General features: G+C 45.5%; 1 protein-coding gene and 1 long non-coding RNA gene across 2 annotated transcripts in view; one reads left to right on the top strand and one right to left on the bottom strand.

Moving 5' to 3' along the window:
• Positions 1 to 308: 308 nt before the first annotated feature.
• LOC119455556 (uncharacterized) lies at positions 309 to 20,446 on the top strand. Its single transcript, XR_005192984.2, has 3 exons — positions 309 to 472; positions 19,064 to 19,184; positions 19,950 to 20,446. It is a non-coding gene; the product is annotated as an uncharacterized LOC119455556 (long non-coding RNA).
• The window catches only part of LOC119455555 (homeobox protein abdominal-A homolog), an 84,657-nt gene continuing 65,267 nt past the window's right edge, over positions 2,709 to 22,098 (bottom strand). Inside the window, exons 2-3 of the mRNA XM_037716956.2 lie at positions 11,090 to 11,167; positions 2,709 to 9,390 (exon numbers count right to left, since the gene is read on the bottom strand). Coding sequence (XP_037572884.1) covers positions 8,837 to 9,390; positions 11,090 to 11,167 — 632 coding nt within the window. The 3' untranslated portion in view covers positions 2,709 to 8,836. The remainder of the gene's footprint in view (positions 9,391 to 11,089; positions 11,168 to 22,098) is intronic.

Here is a 22,098-nt window from a genome sequence, read left to right on the forward strand (position 1 = left end):
GCATATCAAATGTAAAAGAGAGCCGCCGGTGTTAGAGCTGACTAATTCGTGGTGAAAATTATAATATAAACGCATTGTTAGCAGGAACTTGTCGCAACAGTATACCATCATGTAAGGCATACACCACCAATACTCTTTTCAAACAAGCGATTCGACAACTGTGTAGAGAATTACGCGGAGGCATGTTTAGAAAAGACGAATTTTACCGCGCTCTTCAGCTGGGTAATGAAGCACTGCGGAACAGTAGGCTGAAAAACTTATAAAAAAAAAGAATAAAAAAAGCTTATCGCAGCTCCTGCCAACTAGGTTGTCTTTTCTTGCTCGATTGCGTAAGAGCGTTAATGCTGGCTCTTTGTTATGTTTAATTTTGTTCCCTCGTTCAGACGAGAACGCCGATGATCATGGTTGGCGAACGAGCCACCGCAAACCAGGGTCGCCTGGACACGGCCTTTCTCGGAAAGGAGACCCACACGTAAGTTTTATCTCTTCTTCTTTACCTAACGTGCTGCCGGTTTACCAATGACGCAGCTAAATTTTGACACATGTACGACTACTGATGTTGAGGTGTACTTCCTTTGTGCCGCAAGTTGTCAAGTTTATTATTTTTATTGTATGTATTATTACATTCGAAAATGTTTGCGGCGCCTCTTCAAATCACCCACATGCCTAACTCTGTCGCAAAAACGACAGAGTAAAAAAAAAAAAAAAAAAACACAGCTGTGCATGGCGGGGTTTGAACTCATAACTGCTTGATAGCGACCCAAGTGTTCTAACCACTGCAACAGGGAAATTCCACAGGAATTGCCGAATATTAGTACTTAGAGGCACATCATGTAGCTCGATGCACGTGCGGACAGGCAAGTGTACACGCCATACCTTGCGGGTGTTTCACGAAAAACTATAGGCCCGTATTTTGCAAGGATCGCTGTAACCAGATGTAAGCTTTGGTGCCAGCTGCCCACCGTACGTTTACAGTGAAAATACATACTTGTAGTTTCCTTCAAGAACGTTTGATGGTCTGATTCTTAAGTACAACGAGCTGGCACGAACTGATTTAGCAGAAGTTGATGTTAATTAATGTTAATCGATGTTAATTGCATGTTACTGTACGCTGGATCATGATGGCTAACATTTGACAATTTGGTTCTTATGTGGAATCTTTATCTAGGGGAGAACTGTATTCGAATACATGCAAAACTGAGGAATGCTTGTATGAGACATCCGCGGGACCACCTTGAGTAAATGTTGTTGAACTTGAGAGAGGAAGTTAATATTTTGGGAATCTAGCAAGCATAATTTTGATTTTGCACCTCAACGTTCTTGCAAAAGTTGCTGAAAATCGACCAGTTTCAAAAAAAAAAAAAAAAAAAAAAACAAGAAGCACGAAGTTTACAAATCCGTAAATTTGCGCCCAGAACAGACACTGCAGCTCCGTATACTGCATCTGTTGGAGAATCTACAGCGGACAAACTTGATTTATAAGCTTACAACTTACGTGGAATTGTCCACAGTGCGTACAAGAAATATACCACTACGTGCACAAAGTATTGGTATATTTCAAAGCAGTGCAAGCACATCAATTTTCTCACTTTATAAGTTTTATTAGGCGCAATTTACAAAATATTGATATGATTATTTATTAATTAGTAGAGAGTTGAAAACAATGTACTCAATTATTTTTCCATTTCCATATTTAGTTTTTGTTTCCTGATTTTTTTTTCAAATAAAAGACAAAGACTCGATGGCCTAACTAAAATAATGAGATTCCTACAGTCACTAGATTTTAACTTTTTTCTTATTCTATATTCAAATGACCCGATGAAAATCAGTGCAGTGGCTGCCAAGAAAAAAAAAGAACACATTCGTTCCAATTATCTAGATCGCATCTCCCGAGCTAAAGCTTCCTCTTAAGGACGGTAAACCTGCACACATTACTTAAACTGATGTTAAGTGTGATCGTGTGATGTGATTCTGAACGGCTGGTGATCGGGTGGATGTGCTCTGTGTCTCCCTCCATTTCCTTCTTATATTTCTACCTGCCCCTTCCCCATCCCACAGTATATTGTAGCAAACAGGATTTCCTTTTTTCGATTAACCTGTCCGCATTTCTCCTCTTTTTCATCTCCTCCCCCACCTCTCTCTCTCTCTCTTTGATGTCACTTTTAGCCAAACTCACTAAGTTTTGATCTCACATCGGGATCTGCAACGCGGTCTAAAATCTCACCACGAGCGCTTTCACGTTCTGCTCCAAATGGGTGTAACAGACTGGCTACGACCGTTGCGGCAGAAAAGACACCAAAATAATGGCAGTGCATTCGAATATGATTGAGATGGAGACTTTCTGTCATCAATGCAGAAATTCGCTAGTGTAGGGCGGTTTGGGATGACCCGGACGATACTGTTGCTGAAGCTACAAGCTATATAGCGTAACGCTAAAACAATGTTATTATTAAGCCACTAATTGCACGGCTGGTGTGTCATAGTTGTACGTGCGAGTGAGCGGCCTCCACAGTGCTATCCCCCGAAACAGTATTCGCAGTGCTATAGAAGAGCATTACGCCAGTCGCCCTATATAGATATTAGGTCGTATTCATAATCACATTCCTCGTTATCGCGATCATAATTCTGAGAACATTTTCGACGGTACCATTGCACCCGACCTCCACACGAGTGGCTGTTGTAGATGTACAAAATAACTACGCTAGCAAAGAGTCTCATGTAGGCACTTTATTCCTGAACAAAATCGATAATCTTTGAAACGAACAAACGAACACATTCAAGCATTAACAGCTTCAGAAATTCGTACCTTGCACATTTTAGAACACACTCTATGCACTTGCAACGGGAAAGGGCATTTTGTCTCTGCCGATGCAAAGAAAACATAGAACACGGCTCGGAGCAAAGATTCACTTTCACAGTAAAAAAAGAAAAAAAAACAAAACAAATATTAGTCCACTTGCTATCAAAGATGATCGGCCAGCTCTCGCTCCACGCAGGTTGCTGACAAGTGCCACAAAAACATAAACTTGTGAAAAATCAATAATTTTCTCGCTTTACAACAAAACACAGGCGTCACTTGTTAAATGCCGATCGTTTGTTTATATGTATGAACAAGCGAAGAAAATAGCGCCACTGTTCGGGAAATATTCTACTACCCCCCCCCGCACGGTTCAGAGCAAAACAACATAGTCTTTCACATGTCATGCAAAGTCAAGGTTCCCTATCTGCGTTCTGAGTGCTTTCCTGGCAGTGAAAACAAAAAAGAGAAAATAAGAAGATTAAACAACCAAGACGCCGAGGGCTGTATGCACCAAACCATTCTAGCCGCTGTTAGCGTCGACAAGTGCGAAAAACTGCGTTAGATAGAATTCAAACAAATGGCCTCCGGTCCAGATCAAATACTGTAGTCCTTTTAAATGCAGTAAACACTTCTCGATAATTTTTAATACAAAGTGAGTATAAAGGTAGGCTCGCTTATATCAGCTGAAGTGTTCTACAAGCTAAAGAGATCCGGATGCCTTTAGGTGTTTCGATAATCGAATTGGAGGAAGGGATCGTATCAAAGGCTAAAACTGTAAACCTGCTGAAGTCTAGGTATACTGTGTATCTTTTTAGGATTAATCCCTATTCGGCACCAAATAGTATTGCGGTTCGAGTTTACGTTTATGCCGGATGAGGGAGGAAATATTTTTCACTATCATCAAAAGACGTTTGCATCTGCCGCCTTCATTTCTTTCAACATGCAACGCGAAGGCACACACACAGTCGTTCATGTTAACGAGAAAAGCGTGCTTTCCAAGAGTACTTACACACCTCAAAAAATGTATACTTCCTATCACATCTAGCAAACATGCTTGTTTTCCTCAAACCAGTTGCGCGGAATATACTGGCCTGTGTTGGTCTGGCTCCTGAATCCAATAAGACGCCACGTATTAATGACACCGTTGAAATAAAATAACTTATGTTTCCCGCCTCCACTGCTCACTTCGGTTAGCAAAATGAACAGAGTTCATTCCATCGATATTATTTTGGAAGTCGGCTTCAATGGTTTCGAAATTCCTGCTTGCACTTCACGTCACAGACAATCGCAAAAAAGTAAAACCATTCGAGAGCTTTAGTACTCTGTCCATGACGCCACGTACGCTGTATGCTGTACGCAATCTTTTCACGGAACACCACGGCATGTGTCACGAACCTTTCGTACACACGAAAATACTCCGTTACGTGAACCAATTTAAACGCCACCCTAAAGTAAGCAGCTTGTTGCGGGTTGTTTTGACGCCACCATATTGTAAAAGCAAGGAGTCTCGCGCTGTCCCGAACATTACGAGAGCGACGAGAGTTGCACGCGATGCCTCCCTCGGTACGCTCGCAAGAATCGTATACGCGCCCGGCGCGTACATACGACGTTTCGTTGTGCATCGCACTATGCGCATGCGCGCTGCGCGAAACATAGTGCTCGCACGCATATGCAACGCCAGTGCATGCGCAACGAACGGCGTACTAAAACTCTCTACTGCCTTGTTCGTGCCGTTTTCGCCAAGGTTTAGGTCACAGTTAGCGACAACACTTCAATAGCCGCCAAGGCTCGAATGGCTACGACATCTGCAGAGCGCGTAAATAAGGACACGTTGTGAGGAAGAAAGAAGGGGGAACAAGGCACTCTGAACAGTTCTATTGCACAGCGCATCTTCCTGAGCACAACAAAAGGACACACAACACTGCACTCACACAGATACATCGTGAAATATGAGACCGGCGGATCATATAGCTTTCTTCATAAATATTCAATGTATCTCGGCGGAGACAATCACGACATTGTACGTACCCTAAGCGGCAGACTAAGCTCACGTATAAAAGAGGCAAACTCACAACAGAAGCAAATGATATAAGGCAGCGGCGAAGCGAACTGACATGCGGCCACGCGACACACTTGCTGGGGCCCCTCCATAAGGCACGACGAGCTGGAGAACAGGAGAGGGCACGAAGATTGGTCGTTTCAACAAGCATCAGAACGTTTAAACATCGCAGTTCGTTGTACGCCACCCAAGGAGCATGCTGCTCTTTGCGCGATGTGTAGGAAAACCTGCTGATGTGATAGCGTTTGCGCAAGCGCGAATACAGACGTAATCGAGGGACACGTTTTTGCCCATGCAGCCCCTATATATGCTGTCGTCTTGGATATACATGTATATATAAAAGAACAAGTGCTGCGCTTTTACGTCCTACTTAAAGGCAGACCTGGCGCTTTGTAATGTGAAACTGCGTCTCCACACCTGCAACACTATATCAAGAGTGCTAGAAGCCGTTCTGACTACAAACTTATCCTACGCAGAGCTCTGCTCTGCGTTGCCTAAACCGTTTGTTGTTATGCTGGAACTTTCCACTTTGACAGCCGATTCTGAGTGACGGGCCTTTAGCAATGAGCCAAATAATCAATCAAACGCGCCTACTTTTACACCGTTCGCTTTACCGATGGAAACTATACCAAAAATTACAACGGGTCCGATTATCAGTACTGCTTTAGGTTTGGCTGCGCACTTCGTCGAAGCGGATCGAAAGACAGAGGCACAGCTCGCGTCGCTACGATTCGACAGGCGAGACCAATTCGCGCGGCACGAGTACTGGTTGAATGCCATTCAAAGGTCGAGCGATCTTTCGTATAAGCGCGGGTCACGAAACTTCCTTCTGGTTCTCCCTTCTGGCTCACCGGGTCGTCTCCACAGAACATCCACAACCCGTGTCACAAACCGACAGCGCGTCTATATAGGAAAGCAGCACAGTCTCTGCCTTTGTGTTGGCATGAAGGGAGCAGCAGGCGGAAGACAGCGCTATCTCCGGCACCTATGCGATTGCCCATCTAGAACGCCCACTGGCGTCGTTGCGGGAAGGCGATTTGTTTACAGGACCCAAAACCCAGGGTCGGCCGATTTGCAAGCCAGCTCTGTTTCTTGCGCCGCCGCCGCCGAGACGCGGGCAGCGGACCGAACGCTGGCGGCACCAGCGGGACCCAGACTCGGTGGCGCCGTCGGGAGCCGTTATTCAGGGCGCTCGAAGGCGAGCAGCAGCCGTGTGCCGAGGCGGTGCCAGCGGCGGCGCCCGAACGAAACGCATCCGCACGTCGCGCTCCACAAAGGACCGCATCGCTCCGAGAAGCGCGTTTGTTATGACGGACTGCTTTCCTGACTGCGGAACTCAACGGCCAGAGATGCACCTCTTTCTTTTTTGGTGTGGTTGTGTGTGTTTGTGCGTGTGTGTGGTGCGCCGCCGCGCTCGGAAGCCTTTATCGCTCGGCTCATAGCCCGTTGCGTGCTCCGCTCTCCCGGCACTTTCTAAGCTCGTTCTCGGCACGGCTCAACGGCAGTGTCTATGTGGGAGGACGCGAGTTGGACGACGGAATTTTTCAACGTTCGCGCTGGCGTGCGCGGTGTTTTCAGATTTAGCCTTTGTTCTTGTTTCTGGCGCGTCCGTTGCTCGCGGCACGAAAGAGAAAGAATGAAAGGGCTTGGCAAGCGAAGCACACACACACGGACGGACGTACGGACGGACGCCTCATTTACCCGAATCAGGCGACCTCTATAGCTCACACTCTCGCGGTTAGAGCGCGCTCGTGTACATAAGCGTGCGTACGTTTGCTCCACTATATACACCTCGGCAGTGCTTCTGCTGTTCGGGCATTCTCGCTATGTTTGGCTGGCGATAACCGTAATAAGGGGGCAGCGGAAAAGTGAGGAGAGAGCAACAGCGGCGGATGAACAGGGCGCAGTTATGGTAATGCGCCTTCGGCGCATCCATGCGTGCCCGCGATCCCAATGACCCCGTGCTGTTTGCTCGTCGGCGACTGAGTGCAGCGCAGAGAGCCTATACGTGCGGCCCCTGCACAGTGGCACGCTTATCGGCCAGCGCGCGGGCCTCCCGGCGTGGCGCTGCTGCGGCTTTGTGCGCCGTGTGAGGAGATGCATTTAGCCGGAAGTGGTGGCACTAGGGTGGGCTCATTTGAATAGCCTAACGAGCCTCAGCGAGCCGCCTTTGACTGCTCGACTCACGTGCTGGTAGTGGCACTTAAAGGCACCGTTTTGACTCTCCCGGGAATGTATACATTCTATGTAACCTCGGCCGACTCAGATGCGCAACGCGGCGCGCATGCGTAGAAAATGGTTCGCGCGCGGAGATAAGAAATCATCAGATGCCGCGCGAGGTGATAATTCGACCTGAAGCTTTGCGTCATTCGAGGGGTTGAGACAAGCTTGCTCGGGACGTGGTGTACCGGTGCTGCTCCTGAAGAGGTCGAATGTCTTTTGAGAACTGTCTTTTGTACTGCAAGTTCGTGTTGCTTTACGTTACACTGATGCTGTGTAGCACTAGAAGTAACGGAAGAAGAGGCTTTGCGCGATTAATCACGAGCTCGCTCTCCGAAGATAATGAGAGCTATAGTGTCTTGACCAAATACATATTGACGAGGATGAATTTGTTCTCGTGCACGTATCTTTGCAAGAAGACAGATGAGTGATTAGAAGAGGTTATTACGAGAAAAGATAACCATGGTGTCGTGCCACGAGCAAGATTTTATACATTTCTGTCGCGGCCTTATCGATTGCCGAGTTGAACAGCGTCAGCGCAACAACATTCGGCCGCTAAGGTACCGCCGTAAATTTCGGTGAACCGCAGACGAACACGACGCTCTTCTTTCAGCTTGTTGAAACCGACTCGACTCCACGTGGGATTTGATTATTTCAGCTAATCAGAGGCAACGAACAAACAACAAAACACAAAACGAACGACACATGGGAATCGGCGGAGATACACACTCTACGTATACATTTGCACCATGGACATTCACAGCAGTCACTTTGTTTTTTCGGTAGGATACGTATATGTGCCGAAAAGGCTGCAAGGTATAGCGAATACACATTCTAAATAGCTGACAACTTTTTTAAAATAAATCTATCTGCCATTCTACTGCGTAAAATCAACACGACTGAACTACAGCAACAGCTTCAGCATTTGAATTAAATGTGAGAGAAGCTTGAGAAAATAAATGCCCGTTGCAAATGTTCCTGTCTTCTCTACGTGTTGGCTCTGTCAAACCCAGCGAAGCACAAGCTATTTCCGTGGGTACGCTCTGCACATGACACGGAAAGACACGACACGAGGTGAAAGCAAATGATTACACATTGCGCCACTTTGGTGATGCCGTGATCACTGCTCCTTGAATGCTTGGAGCACTCGGCCGTAGGAGACAGAATAAAAGAAGAAAAAAAAAAACACAAAGTACGAAACGAGGAGACGGGCAAGTCTAAAACAAGAATGGATTGCACGAATGATTGGCGAGAAAACAAACGCAGGAAACAACGAGAGTTATAGCTTTACAATGCTATCTTATTTTTGATTATAAGTCGTATTGCAGGGGGTCCCACAGAAAGCACGCTGACCCGCCGTGCACGCATCAGAAGGCTTTCGCATACACGTCGCAGTCACACGCTACAACATCTTAAATAGCCTCACTACTACAGAAAAGGCAAAAGGCACCTCAGGACTCTTTATCCCGAGCTCTACGTGAGGGGAAGGGAGATCTGACGATGGTGTACGAATGAGGTGATCACTGGACGGACTTCGCGACCTTTGTTTGTCCAGAATGAAACTTTCCTTTCTTTTATCTACAAAAAAAGAAAAGGTACTTGACTCGAAGGCGAAGAAACCCACGCAAGTCAGCAACAATTCACGCACACTTTTGCACGTCCACGTATATAAGGCTGGCTAGCCGGCACGCCAAGAAGCACGATCTCACGTGGGGTTCCGTCGCAAAGGCGCGGGGGATGTTCGTGCAGAAACAACGTCACGCGCGAGGGAGCGCTCCGCAGGCCGACGGCGCACCCTTGACGTCGACGACGCCCAGCGCGAGCGGCATCGGCCGGTGCGGCGGGGCCGGCGCCTCGGGCGCCTCGAGGTCGTCGTCGTCGTAAGGCTCGTCGGGGTTCAGGATGACGTCGTCCTTGTCGCTGTCGTCGCTGTCGCCGGGTTCGACCCCCACAGCGGCGTCCGAAGCGGACCTTCCGCCGGTGCGCGCCGAAGTCGCGGAGGCAGAAGACGAAGACTGTTGCAACGCGGACCCCGTGTCCGAGCCGCTCGAAGGCGGCTTGCCGGAGTGCTTGGCCTCCAGGCGCGCCTGCTCGTTGATCTCCTTGACGGCGCGCAGCTCCTTCTTGAGCTTCATGCGCCGGTTCTGGAACCAGATCTTGATCTGGCGCTCGGTGAGGCAGAGCGCGTGCGCGATCTCGATGCGCCGCCGCCGCGTCAGGTAGTGGTTGAAGTGGAACTCCTTCTCGAGTTCCAGCGTCTGGTAGCGCGTGTACGTCTGCCTGCCGCGCCGCCTCGGGCAACCATTCGGACCTGCGCGATAATGTTCGTGGTAATTGTTAAAAAAAAATGGGGGGGGGGGGGGGGGTATAAAAATCGTAGAAAATTCGCACAGCGACTGTCTGGTAAACAGGCCCCGTAATAACAACAAGATTTGGAACTGAAATTGTTCGTAAGAAAAGGGACCGAATTTCCAAAGCATTGCACTCGTACGTTCATTTAGGCATTCGCTGGATACCGTCTCTAATATGTCCAGCATGACATTTGATTAATTTTTTGTCTAAGGAACAATTCTTTGCGTAAGAGGTTTCTTTGAATACGGGCAAAGATTCCAGACAAATGTGATGCTGAACAATTTATTAGCGAAAGCAGACGGCTAATGGCACATACGAACGAAAAGCTATGTCAATTCCGCTGCAGTAATACACTTCTGTGCTCTCTGCATTTTGCACGTCTGCGATATGATGAATACAGATAGACACGACACAGTTCGTTGCTTCCAACTAGTTCTACCTAGGGCACTGTTTTGTTTCTGTCTTTCTTTGTGTGGTGTTCTTAGCGTTAACCACGTTTAATTGTGAAGGTCACCAACTAACCTAACGTCCTGTTGTGTTACGCTATACCCTAAAGGAAGACAAAAATGTTTCATTTTCATCAACGACGCCATTATATTTCGTAAAATGACTTCTTTTTGTTAATTTTGGGCATTTGAATGGGGGTCCTAACAAAGTGAAATCAAGAACAATCATATTTGTTGTTGAACATCAAAAGAACTTATTTATTCGTTGCCGCATGAACCACTTTCAGCTGACAAACGCAACAAATAAGTACTTTTCCTCTTCGACCAGCAAGTCTATTTCCAACATAGTTCGAGCAAGTGAACGCGTAATTTCGTTTTTTTCTTTTTTTTCCCCTTTTTCCACGCCAATGCTTTTCGGACCACGTTTTTTCGATCGCATCAAAGCAAGTGCGATTCATACAAGCGGTATATTATGTACGCACAAAGAGGCCAATCATTCCCGCATCTAAGCACGATGAGGCTGTTGACGTGAATGTGTCGCACGCCTTTTTGGTCGGAGCGTTCCGTCTCGCGGGACAATCAGGGCCTGCTCGTGCACAATTAAACTAAGCACTTCGCCGTCAGCAAGAACAATTCCGTATTCAACGAGGCAATCGGCGGTTCCGCGAAGCAATCGGCGGTGCCCATTCCAGAAGGACCGTAAATAACAGCCACGGTTCGTAATTTTCGCGAAAGGAAGGTTGCAACCTCGGTCTCGTCATCGCGAGCTTACTCACTTGTATGTGGCTTCGAGGTCCGAGCGAGTGCTATACTATGCAGTTCGGCCGTGAATAGAGCGATACTGCTTGAATACGAAATATGCCCGCGAACACGCCGGTCCGGGTCGCACGTTTTCGTGCTTTCGTGAAGCGAGGGAAATTAACGGCGAAATGAAAACTAGTAATTGCGCGGGTATAACGGGCATTTACCCTACGCGGTCTTTAGAAACTTGCGAACGAGCCTCCTTCGTACGCTGTGCGCGGCGTTAAATGGAAGCCAGTATTATGCCCGCGCCCGTAAACGTCACGTGACTCATTCGTTCGCAGGTGTTTATAGTCCATCAGTGTGTTGTGTGAGCTTTTGTGCAGCTGCGCAGCACCTCTTGATCGAGTGTGACTGGGAATGAAGTGGCACTCTGATAGCGAGAAATGAAAACGCAGCGTGTACACAAACCTGAAAACAGGTGGAATGAGTGCGGATACTCCTCGACCCGATGATGGAGCTTGTGAGCGGCAGCCCGGAACGCAGAACCTGCGAGAAAAAATGAACAAGCTTGATTAAGTCGATGCGATCGCCGGTGACTTAGCTGATTCACTTAGAAACACTGTTCAATTATTGGCACATGTCGACGTGAGAAGACCAGGTATGTCAGACACAGAAAAGAATTGAGGGGGGGGGGAGGGGGGGAGGTAAGTTAGCAGAAAATATAAAATAATCGCAGTTTGAGTCAAGGGGCCTCACAAATTTACCTCACGTGCAGTAGCAACGGTCGTATGACACATGTCGCTACACTGGCTCGGGAGACACTGACCCTAACCAAATATTTTTATCCCAAGAATACCTAGCCTTGATGGGGCATCGTCTACTTATTGGCGTATACTGTACAAAAACGATACGTACGGAAAAATCAAGAGCTCACACAGACACTAAAGGAAAAGATGAAGTCGGTATATGTTGAAAGTTTCAGTTTTGTAATACTAATTCCTAATTCGTAGTGAGAACAGAGCGCTCGTAAGTGACAAAGTGAAAAATAGGGAGTGGCACCGCCTATATTGAACTCCGGTACCACTCGTGTGACTTTAGCACTGGCTGATTCCCAGAAAGCGGCAGCGAGGGAGGTCACGTGAGGATTACGTCAACTCGTTCATTTGGTGCGTGCGATTCGTATTAAGGAGCAGCAGCGGCACCCTCGGTGGCAATTTCTTACGCAACAAAATCAGATATTGGCCCCCAGAAAGCGACCATAGATTTTTCACGAATAATCTATCGATCTAACCCAGCTTAATATTTTCCTTTATTGTTCCTTTAAGAGAACATTGGCATGTGCGTCGTTCCAGGATCATTTTGCAACTACGTTGTTCAGTTTTTCAGTTCCACGTCCACAAAGAATATGTAGTCTCATGCTAAGCTGAATCGCCGCTGCACACAAATGCACTCAGAGTCACGGAGCTTTCACAAGATGAACGCACGTATACACAGACACAAGCACCCAATCCGTGCGAAATATGTGTTGCCTTGCTACAGATTTTGCCTTCAAAAATATTGCGCTGTAGCAATCCTTGGCTTGAATGCAAAGTTGACACTTTGAAACACCATTACATGCGAACGGAAACATTGCAGCGTCATTTTAATAAGAACTACAGAGTAGGCTGAGCACTTCAACTACGAGCCTAATAATCATCCCGCTCAGCAAAAGTAATATTCTCAGAGGCCTGTCCACGCGCGTAAGAATGACGATATGAGAGATACGAATTTCAGCACAAAAAGGTCACTGACGATTTTCATAATTAAGACTCTGTAAAAATAACGATATATCTCTCGTAGCGATACGTCGCGTTGGCGTTTACAACTTTAGCACTCGATCAATGCAGAAATATTCGCAATACATATGTCATTATCGCCGAAAAACAAATTCTGTGACCACGATGTCACAAAAAAATTTTTGTTCGAAGAAACAGGTCGACAAATAGAATAAAACAGTGACATTTCGGAAAACAGACAATGTAGTTGAGGGACGCAGCAGTTGTGGACGGTCTAAAAAAAGCTCGCCCGCTTATTTGGCCCACCGTTTCCCGTACGCAGTCCAGCCTGTCAAGAGCAGAATGCCATGCAATTTTGCAGTCGGCATGTGTGAAGCAGGTTCTATACGTCGCAGGCTTTTCTAACAGTTTGGCAAACAACACCTAACTTCAATAGTTATAAAGCGCTAGAGGTGAGGCTGGATGTATCACTTCGTAATTTTTGCACATTGTTTCTTTCTCAGGGGAATGCAGCCACATAATTGAAGAGTCTTTTTGAAAGCTCACGCTTTTGATGCCATGCCGTGCACTGAAGACGGCAATTTACCGACGTGTAATTTCGAAAGGGCGTGTCTGCGTACGAGTTTTGAGGTCCGTCCAGACTGTAGCAATATTCGGTCACAACGGCCGAATTTTCTTGCCTTCTACGAACATTGTTATGAGTGACTTGCACTATACTGAGACTATGACTGCCCACAGATTATTACTATATAAAGGCACGGTTATTGCAGGTCCCGATAAAACCTGGGCCTTGCGATCTTGCGAAACTGTTCGGAAGCAAGCCAGCAACCTGCACGAGATGAAAGCTTAATACAAAAAAAAATCAGAACGAGAGGCAGAAAACGCGAAAGCCATTTGAAGAATGCATTGGAATTTGACGAACTTTAACTAATTTAGCGTCTTAACTACCTCAGAAACACGAGTGTGTCAAAAACAATTTTTTTTTGTATCATGGACGTAGATTTCGTGTAGTGAATGTAGATGAAGTTACCTGTAATACCAGAGCAGTTATGTTTAGTTTATAGAGCTCTATACAGCTTTTTTTTCAGCAAAGGGCAAGTTTTCTGACATTTACAATAATACCTATGATACCGCACGCTCTATTTCGCTCGACCTTTTCTCGATAACTTGTGCATCAGACAAATTAGCTTAGACGCATAGAGGGTATTTTACGCGTTATATATTCAAATGAGGCCTCTCCTACAGACAGCCTTAAATCTAACGAACATTTTGACAACAGCGAGCTTAAATTATTGGTGGCGAACACGTTGCAGAGATCACTGCTGTTTATTTTAATTTGATTTATTGTCTTTTTTTTAGCCGACATTGTCGCACGCGTCATAGGTAGTAGGGTATGACTGGCGTTTTAATAACTTTGGCGTCTTAGACTGTTCTCCATTTTCCTAAAGCGTACTACACAAGCGTTTCGTCTGATAAAGAAAGGTGCGTTTCATGAACTATCAAGTTTGGATATTTCGGCAATCGCAGGCTCGTACTAAAACAAACAAAAGAAAAAAGTGAGAATAGAAAACCAAGGCCTGCAATCATGTATTCAGAGACGAGAGACCAACGCTGTGACGTCATTGACAGGACACAAAACGTGGGACAAAAGTAGCGACTAGTAGCGAACAATCAGCTGCTTAGATGCAGTCGTGTGAAAAAGAAAGAAAAGCACAATTTACTCGCAAACTTGGGTAGTTAACGGTTTGGAAATACTTTCTTTGCAAAGTCACATATTTTGCACTGCTTTCATTCGTAAAGCCGCCTTAATGGTTAGGCAAATCATACGCGTGATGAAAACACAATTCCCAGGGCAACGATGCACGTATACATGAATATCCATAATATGTAAACATGCAGTTCTGTGCTTAATACGTAATATCAGTCATGAAAGACATAGTTGAACAATGCTATGTCTATGTATCTTGCAGGTCGGCACGGACAGGAAAGCAGACCATTGCGCTTTTCAGATTGACGGCAATGAGAACGCATAAAACACTTTTTGTGTCACCATACAGTACACCGGCCGTATACATATTAAACTCACACTCTTCTTGATCATGCTTTTTCTAACTTCAACCCTCAGACGTATGGCGTAGTTAATGTGGCTATTACCAATAATTATCCCATATTTGTAACGTTTGATAGTCCTTTAGATAGCATTAACACAACATTTAATATAACACACTTCGGTCAAAAAAATTGTGTTAATGCTATTTCTCATTGTGACTGGTCCAAAGTGAAATCTCTAAGTGATCCACGACAGGCAGTTGATGTTTTCTGTACTTTATTTTTGGAAGCTAATTCTTATAGCACTTCTACCGTGGCATGCAAGAAGAAATACCAAAAGTCTCGAATAACCCTAAAGAACGATGGAAACTGTTCCATGAATTTTTAAATATGCCTGCTCCTAGCTCGTCTATAATAATATAAGTTACAATGACATCACTTATCATCACGTTGCTGATATTGCAAATGGGTTTTCTGACTATTTCTGTTTGTCATCCTGTAGTCACAAGGACGTTTCTTCATCTCGTTTGCCGCGTTTACCACGCTCATTTTTTTTTCTCTTTGCTGCTTCGTCTGACGAAATAGTGTCGTCTATTCGTAATTAAAAAAAAATACTTCTCCCGGTCTAACTAACATCTGTGCACACCATTTAAAGATGGTTGCTCATTTGATTTCTGATCGCTAAAGCCATATAATCAACCTTCCTTTTGCTGAAGGTTGTTTTAATGATTCATTAAAGCGTGCTAAAGTCATACCAATCTTTAAGAAAGGTGATAAAGAAGCAATTATAGGCCTGTATATATTGTATCTTCACTAAGTAAAATCATTGAAATTTTGTTTCCCAAGCGTCGTAATACTTACCCAACGAAATTTAATATTATAAAACCTTGCCAGTTTGGTTTTCGTCAAGGAAGCTCCACTGACCATGCTTTACTTTCTTTTACTAACTTCATCAAACATCCAATTGATAGTGGTAATTTCTCAAGTTCCATATTTTCGGATTTGACTAAAGCCTTTGACCCGTTCAATCACTCCATTCTATTCAGCAAGCTTGATTCTTACGGTATCACCGGTCCCCCATAAACTCCTTGAAGAATTACCTGCTTAACTGATAATACGTGGCCTTCCACGGGTAGCTTTACTCAAACACTAAGATTACTAACCAATGTGTTCCTCGGGAGTCCATTCTTGGTCCCCTACTCTTAATCATTAATATAAATGACCTCCCTGACGTTTTAAGTTCAGGACATTGCGGATTATATGCTGACGATACTACGGTATCTTGTAGAGACAAAACGGTTCTCTCTCTAACATCAAAGCTAAACTTTGTACTACATGAAGTTGCCAACTGGTGCAAATATAATGATCTAACTTTATACTCTTCTAAAACTAAATTCATGATTTTCAGATCCTTTCAAAAGCTGATATTTACTCCGCATGTTCTGGCGCTAAGTCCTAATATTATCTCTGCTTGTGTCTCGGGTTTCATTTTTTGGACTGCACTTTGACGTAACTCTTAATTTTGGTTTGCCCATGATCGACGTCAAGAACCAAACTGCTTTTGGTATTCGTGCATTAATTAAAGCTAGGCCATATTTTTCGACTAATGCATTGTTATCTCTCTATCTGTATTTCATTCATCCGCAGTCATTTAAACAACAGTATAGCTACCTGGGGGAGCACATATCAATCCTACATTTCATCGGCACAACACATCCAGTACCAGCCAATCCGTATCATTACCTTCAGTCCTCGCCTTTCTAATGTCCTTGTATTACTTAGGCAATGCATTTTATCTCTTAGAAAGTTATTTCAATTTAATCGTACCTGCTTGGTTTCTAAAATAATAAATGGTCAACTACATTTAGAACTAATTAACAACGACGTATTCGAAAACGCTAACTGTATGCGTGTCGCGTCGGAAGGAAGTTTATTATTACCACGAGTTCGCACTAATTACGGAATATAAACCTTGTCATTCATCGCCATCTCATTCCGTAAGTCTTTCCCACCAAACTTAAAGTCATTGTCCAACCATTATACATTAAAAAAAAGCTCTGAAATTTTTCCTTCTGCCATCATAATCATTTTTATTACTACCAACTTCTCCTTCCCCCACCCCCTCTTCCCCTTCCCCCAACGCCGAGTAGCTGGCTAGAGGAATTTACCTCAGGCCGACCTCTCTGCATTTCGCATCATTAAACTTCTCTCTCTCTCTCTCTACTACCAACTTGTATTATGATGTGGATTTTTTTTTCGTTTTATGTATTCATCGCTGTTTTTTTTTATATAGCTATGATTTTGTTGTTTTTCGTTGTAACTACTGCTTCATAAGTGTTACTTTTGTTTTCTTGTCACTTAGCGATCTATTTTTAATCCTTGTATTCTCCATCATGCATGGGTCTATCTATGGTCTTCGTAATATGGGACCCTAGTCTGTGAAATAATTTTTACATGGTCTGTGTCGTTATTCTGACGCTAATTATACATTCTGTAATTCTGAACATCATGCTTGAGAAAAGGAAAAAAGAAAACGCTCGACTCACTTCGGCGGAACTGTTACCACGCAGCCCAATCCCACACGACGAAAGGAAACTCCAGCGTTTACTACGCCCATGGTGCCATTTTGACGCAGCGAAAAAAAATTGAAAAAAAAGAAGAAAAAAAGCAACATTTTAAATTAGAAATCAGCATGGCTGCTTCTTAGGTATCGTCGCAACACATACAAAAGTCTCGACAGGTTCGGCACGGAGCGACGGAGTATAGGGAGGCGGCAAACTTTGTAGCAATATGAGCTCAATGTCGCGCTATATTTAAACATGTAGTATATAAAAAAGGCGGCTGCAAAAGCCGCGGACGTTTCGGCTGCCGCAGACAACACAGGTCGTATACGGCACTACGAAGTGTCACCCATGTAACCTCTTTCGCTGTTCTCGTTGTTATTCAATCTGGACTCCTCAACTCAAGCATAAAAGAGGGAACCCGTCTACATTCTAATATTTCTTTTTATTTCTTTTTTTTTTCGCGGAGACCGCTTGCAGAGACCGGAAATTAGCGCAGCGTGAAGATGGCTATCAGACTGGCATCAAAAACAGGAACGGCGTGATGTGCGAGTAGAAAAATAAAAGCCTCTGGAAAGAAGGGGAGACAAGAACGAAAAAAAAAAAAAGATAACAGACAAACAAAATTGAGGAGGACGCATGCAAGAGTGGTGCCGTTAACCTGCTGCATATGCGTATCTGCGCTGACAGAAATTTTGTCGTGCAGGTGTTCTTATAATGGATAGAAAACAGAAACAAAGGACAACAAGAAGGCATGACCGCGAGTAAAAAATGGGCTTCGTTAAATCACGTGGGCACCGACGTTTCGCACGCATCTGTGACGCTGATATAAACACGCCGCAAACTTCGGCACTCAGTACGCTTAAAAATTGTAGCTGGCTGGCATTTCTTACCGTTTGCGCGTGTATGTATCAACCGTCCACCTCGGCATCCTCGTTCTAGATAACGCTTGAAGTTTCTGCGTTTTGGCCGTTATATGTAACCGGGGTTCATGTCCGGCAGATAATACTCCAAGCGTTTGATTTCTTTCCTTGCAGGGTCACAAATGGCGGTATATATATATATATATATATATATATATATATATATATATATATATATATATATATATATAACGTTGCAGGTAGACGCGCATCGTCCGTTAAATTTTGCTGTTTATTTCACTGATAACATCAAGTATTTATGTTGCATCAACTTGACTAATGTTTGCCTTAAGAGATGATTACCTTTTCAACTGCTTTTTTATCTCTGTGTGTGTGTGCGTTTATTTTTCTTATTTTTTTTGTCTACACGCTCGCTTGCGCATGCAGGCATTGCTCAAGTGAATTCTTTAAAAGTTGTATGTATATCTTACATTTTCGGGATGCTCTAGCTAAATCATGGTAATGCTGAAGGCACCGGTTCAGCATACAATAAATTGACCTGCTGGCAGAATCCAAGAGAACAAAAGTATTTTTACACAAGAAGAAATATTAGCTACGATGACAGAACATGTTTAATCCATGTACCTTGAGGACACGCTGAAATTGCAACACCGAGCCGGTCCCCGTTCTGGGCATGCTCAGTAATAGCAGAAATCTCATTAAATATTAAAAAAACGGAAACGCTTAACCGAGCAACTCACTACGGATTCTATCTTGAATACCGCTTTCTAAAAAAAGAGAGAAAAAAAACGCTCAGGTGAGGGACAACGAAACAGTACAGGGTGCGTACTGAAACTTGTCCATGAAAACACCATTTCATAAATGGATATCCGTCCTCCACAATTAAGCCGCACCACTTGACACTACATATGTGTGGTCATTTGTTTTGGGCTGTGCATGGTGGAAGAAATTATCTAAAAAAATTAGCTTGGTTGGCGCGATATCCCCCTTGGCATTTCGCGCACTTGTATCCCAATACAGATGCAATCACAAAAATACGAAGAAGAGATATATGTAGTACAATGGGGACGGCGCCTGCGTGCAAAAGGTGTTCGTAAGACACGTTTTATCCATCCCCAGATTCACTAAAGCCTTTCGTTCCGTTCACACACCCTTTTCCCCTTTCCCCAACAGCGACATCCAGGCTCTGAAGATCGAGGGTCGAAGACCGCGGCGGAGGCCCGTGTCACGAGCTTACGCGTACGACTGCCGGGAAATTCATCGCAGCCATTTACAGCTGGGCATGCAACTACACGTAAGTCACAGTAGTAGACAACGACGGCGGCTGCGGCGGCGATCGAGCGACGTCTATTAGCGAACAACCCAATCAAACGCGCATGCACCACTCTTCGCGCAATTGTGGGCGCACGCTTCGTCGACACGCACGCGTCGCCTGCAAGCATCCCGCGCTTGTTGCAGCTTCGCCGACGCCTGGCGCGCTTTATATCCACTGGCACATAGACAAGCGACAAACCCGCCGATTGCCGTCAAAAGCTCTTTTCTCGAATGCCCCGCACTCTGCCACTTCGAGCGATATCGCGCGCAGTCAGCGCCTGGTACCCGTTCGCGCGCACGCGCGCGTGCGAAGCTACTGCCTGTGAATCACGCTTGCACTGAAGCTACTCCTAATGAGGCTGACAGCGGCCGTACTGTGTACGCAATCCGGGCACGCCGAGCACACCTTTCCGGTGCACACACACGCAACGCAACGCGATCGCGCGATTGCGCCTGTGTACACGGCGCCTGTCAATCTAATAAGCATTCACGACGCCTATAGATACGTGTACACAAGGCGACGCTATAGCGCTTTCTCAAGTCTCGGAGGAGGTCGGGCGCACGCAGAGCGCGCATTAGCCTTCGAGGCGCTTAAGCAATGATTGTTCTCCGGGCGCGAGCGATTACCGGAATCACTGCTTGTGCGTGCTGCTCTGGCTTCATATCTTTCTGTTGTTTGCGCGCACGGAACAAGTGAAGTGCGCGCAAACGCCGAGTAACTCGCTGTTCCTCGTTTCTTTTCCAGGTGTCATGGAGCCGTTTGTAAATGCGCGCCCATGTATGGGCGCCCCAGTCGCGTCATCGTGCCTGAGGAGGTCTCGTCGGCGCTCGAGATACTTCGTCGACGGCCGACGGTTGCCTTTCTTTCTGTATAACTTCCCCTTCTTCTCCCGCATTTCTCATCAAGGCATGCTTCAAAGAAATCTCTGTTCGAGTTCACTCGCCGAATCACGGACTCGCAGCCACGCTCCGGTTCATTAGGCGAGGAAGCAATTCGAATGAAATGGAACGGCGTTTCTTTTTCCCTTCGTATAAAACTGAAATGGTACCGTGTAGGGGTAAAGAAAGTAGAAAGAACTGCTTAAGAATTGTACATTTGATACACATCTAAGGTGAAAACGTTGCTGATGCATACATGTGCGTAGCAGTTAAGACAAGTTTTCAGTTATGAGTCGATCAGGCGAAAGGGGTCGAAGAGTGCGAAATGTTTAGCGGACCCCGCCAACTTTCCCAAGAAGAACGCCTTTTGTGAAATTATCGCTTCACAGACAACGAGTGCATGCCACATAATGAATATAACGATTCCAGCTACCATTCAATGGTGTTCACTGTACAGTGTATACCGTATATAGGTTGCTGGGGCTTGCAGAGAGGCATCTACGAAGCACGACTTGCACGAAAACCAGTGAAATCACGTATTGTTTCAATTTTGGCGACTGAGTCACGGCTAACTCAGACTGCCGTACCTACAGAAAGTGCCATCATCAATGCATCATTCTTATGCACAAAAGTACCTGACTTCGTAATACGTACGTGTCTCTAAGGCGGCGGCATACGAGGTGCATTAACGATGAAAAATGATATTGCATGACGAGGCTTATTCGGGGCGTAAGTGAGCTTGGGGAGGGAAACACTTCTTTCTGGGGTTTTACGTGCCAAAACCACTTCTGATTATCAGACACGCCGTAGTGGAGGGCTCCGGATTAATTTTGACCACCTGGGGTTCTTTAACCTGCACTACAACGCAAGCACACGGGCGTTTTTGCATTTTCGCCTCTATCGAAATGTGGCCGCCGCGGCAGGGATTCGATCCCATGATCTCGTGCTCAGCAGCGCAACGGGGGAGAAAAAAAATTTCCTCTGGTACAAATAGCCTCTGGGACATTGCATAGTCAGCATTTACGCGACACGAAGGGCTCTTGGCGGAGGGAGACCAAAATCTGAAAACAGCGGATAAATATTGGAATACTCATCATTCTTGGCACACTGGTGCGTGTTACATCTAGTAGTCCGGTCCCCAAGCATCTGCCCATTGTTTCAAGAAAAATTATAGCTTGAGAATTTCATGCCGCCTATCTGGAAAGCCCCCGCCCTGAGCCCACATTACTTATAACACCTCTGAAGTAATACACTTCCTCAGAGTCAAGTCGGTATTGCGTCCAGAAGCGCTGATAACTGCGACAACGGCTAAGTGTGATTACCGGTACCTGCCACTTATAACAAACGTTCAAAACTAAACGCACTTTCTCATTCGACGTCACGTGTGTTACCTTCCTTCTTAGTCAGCTATTGCTGGTTTTATACCACACCACGCGCTTCGTTACACAAGAACGCTCTGGACCATTTTGTTAACAACACGTTCCTCTTATGACAACACAGTGTGGCGCGAGTGAGCCGCAAACATTTTATTTCCCGCTACGCCGACGTTAAGCGGCGCGACTTGGGAGATACGCGTATGATCTCTATTCTACCGGGGACAGTTCACAACCATATCACCCTAGAGAAGCAGTAGCAAGTGCAAAGCGTTTAAATACACTCGGAGAAAACAGCCCGCAAGGATGGGGCTTATCATTTTTTTTTTAATCTGCTCTTCCTGTTGTTCATAGCCTCACTATGGGAGCGAAAATAGCAAAACAAAGCTATCACAGGGGAGGGCCGGCAAAACAATGAAATGGGTTATAAGAACGACGTCAAGCCCCCCGTTCGTATTATCTGCACGGCCTCAGAGCGGGCACATGCAAAGTTAGCGTCGCGCATTGTTAGGAGCGCACAGGTGCCTTAATTGCCTCCACGTTTTTTTTTTTTTTTTTGCCTTGGCAGCGCTCGCAGTGCCGCAAGAGGCCCCCAGCGACCCCCCCCCCCCCCCCCCCCCCCCCTGGGGGGGCCACCCTTAT

The sequence above is a fragment of the Dermacentor silvarum genome, chromosome 6, assembly GCF_013339745.2.
Source record: "Dermacentor silvarum isolate Dsil-2018 chromosome 6, BIME_Dsil_1.4, whole genome shotgun sequence".
NCBI classification, from domain to species: Eukaryota; Metazoa; Arthropoda; class Arachnida; order Ixodida; family Ixodidae; genus Dermacentor; species Dermacentor silvarum.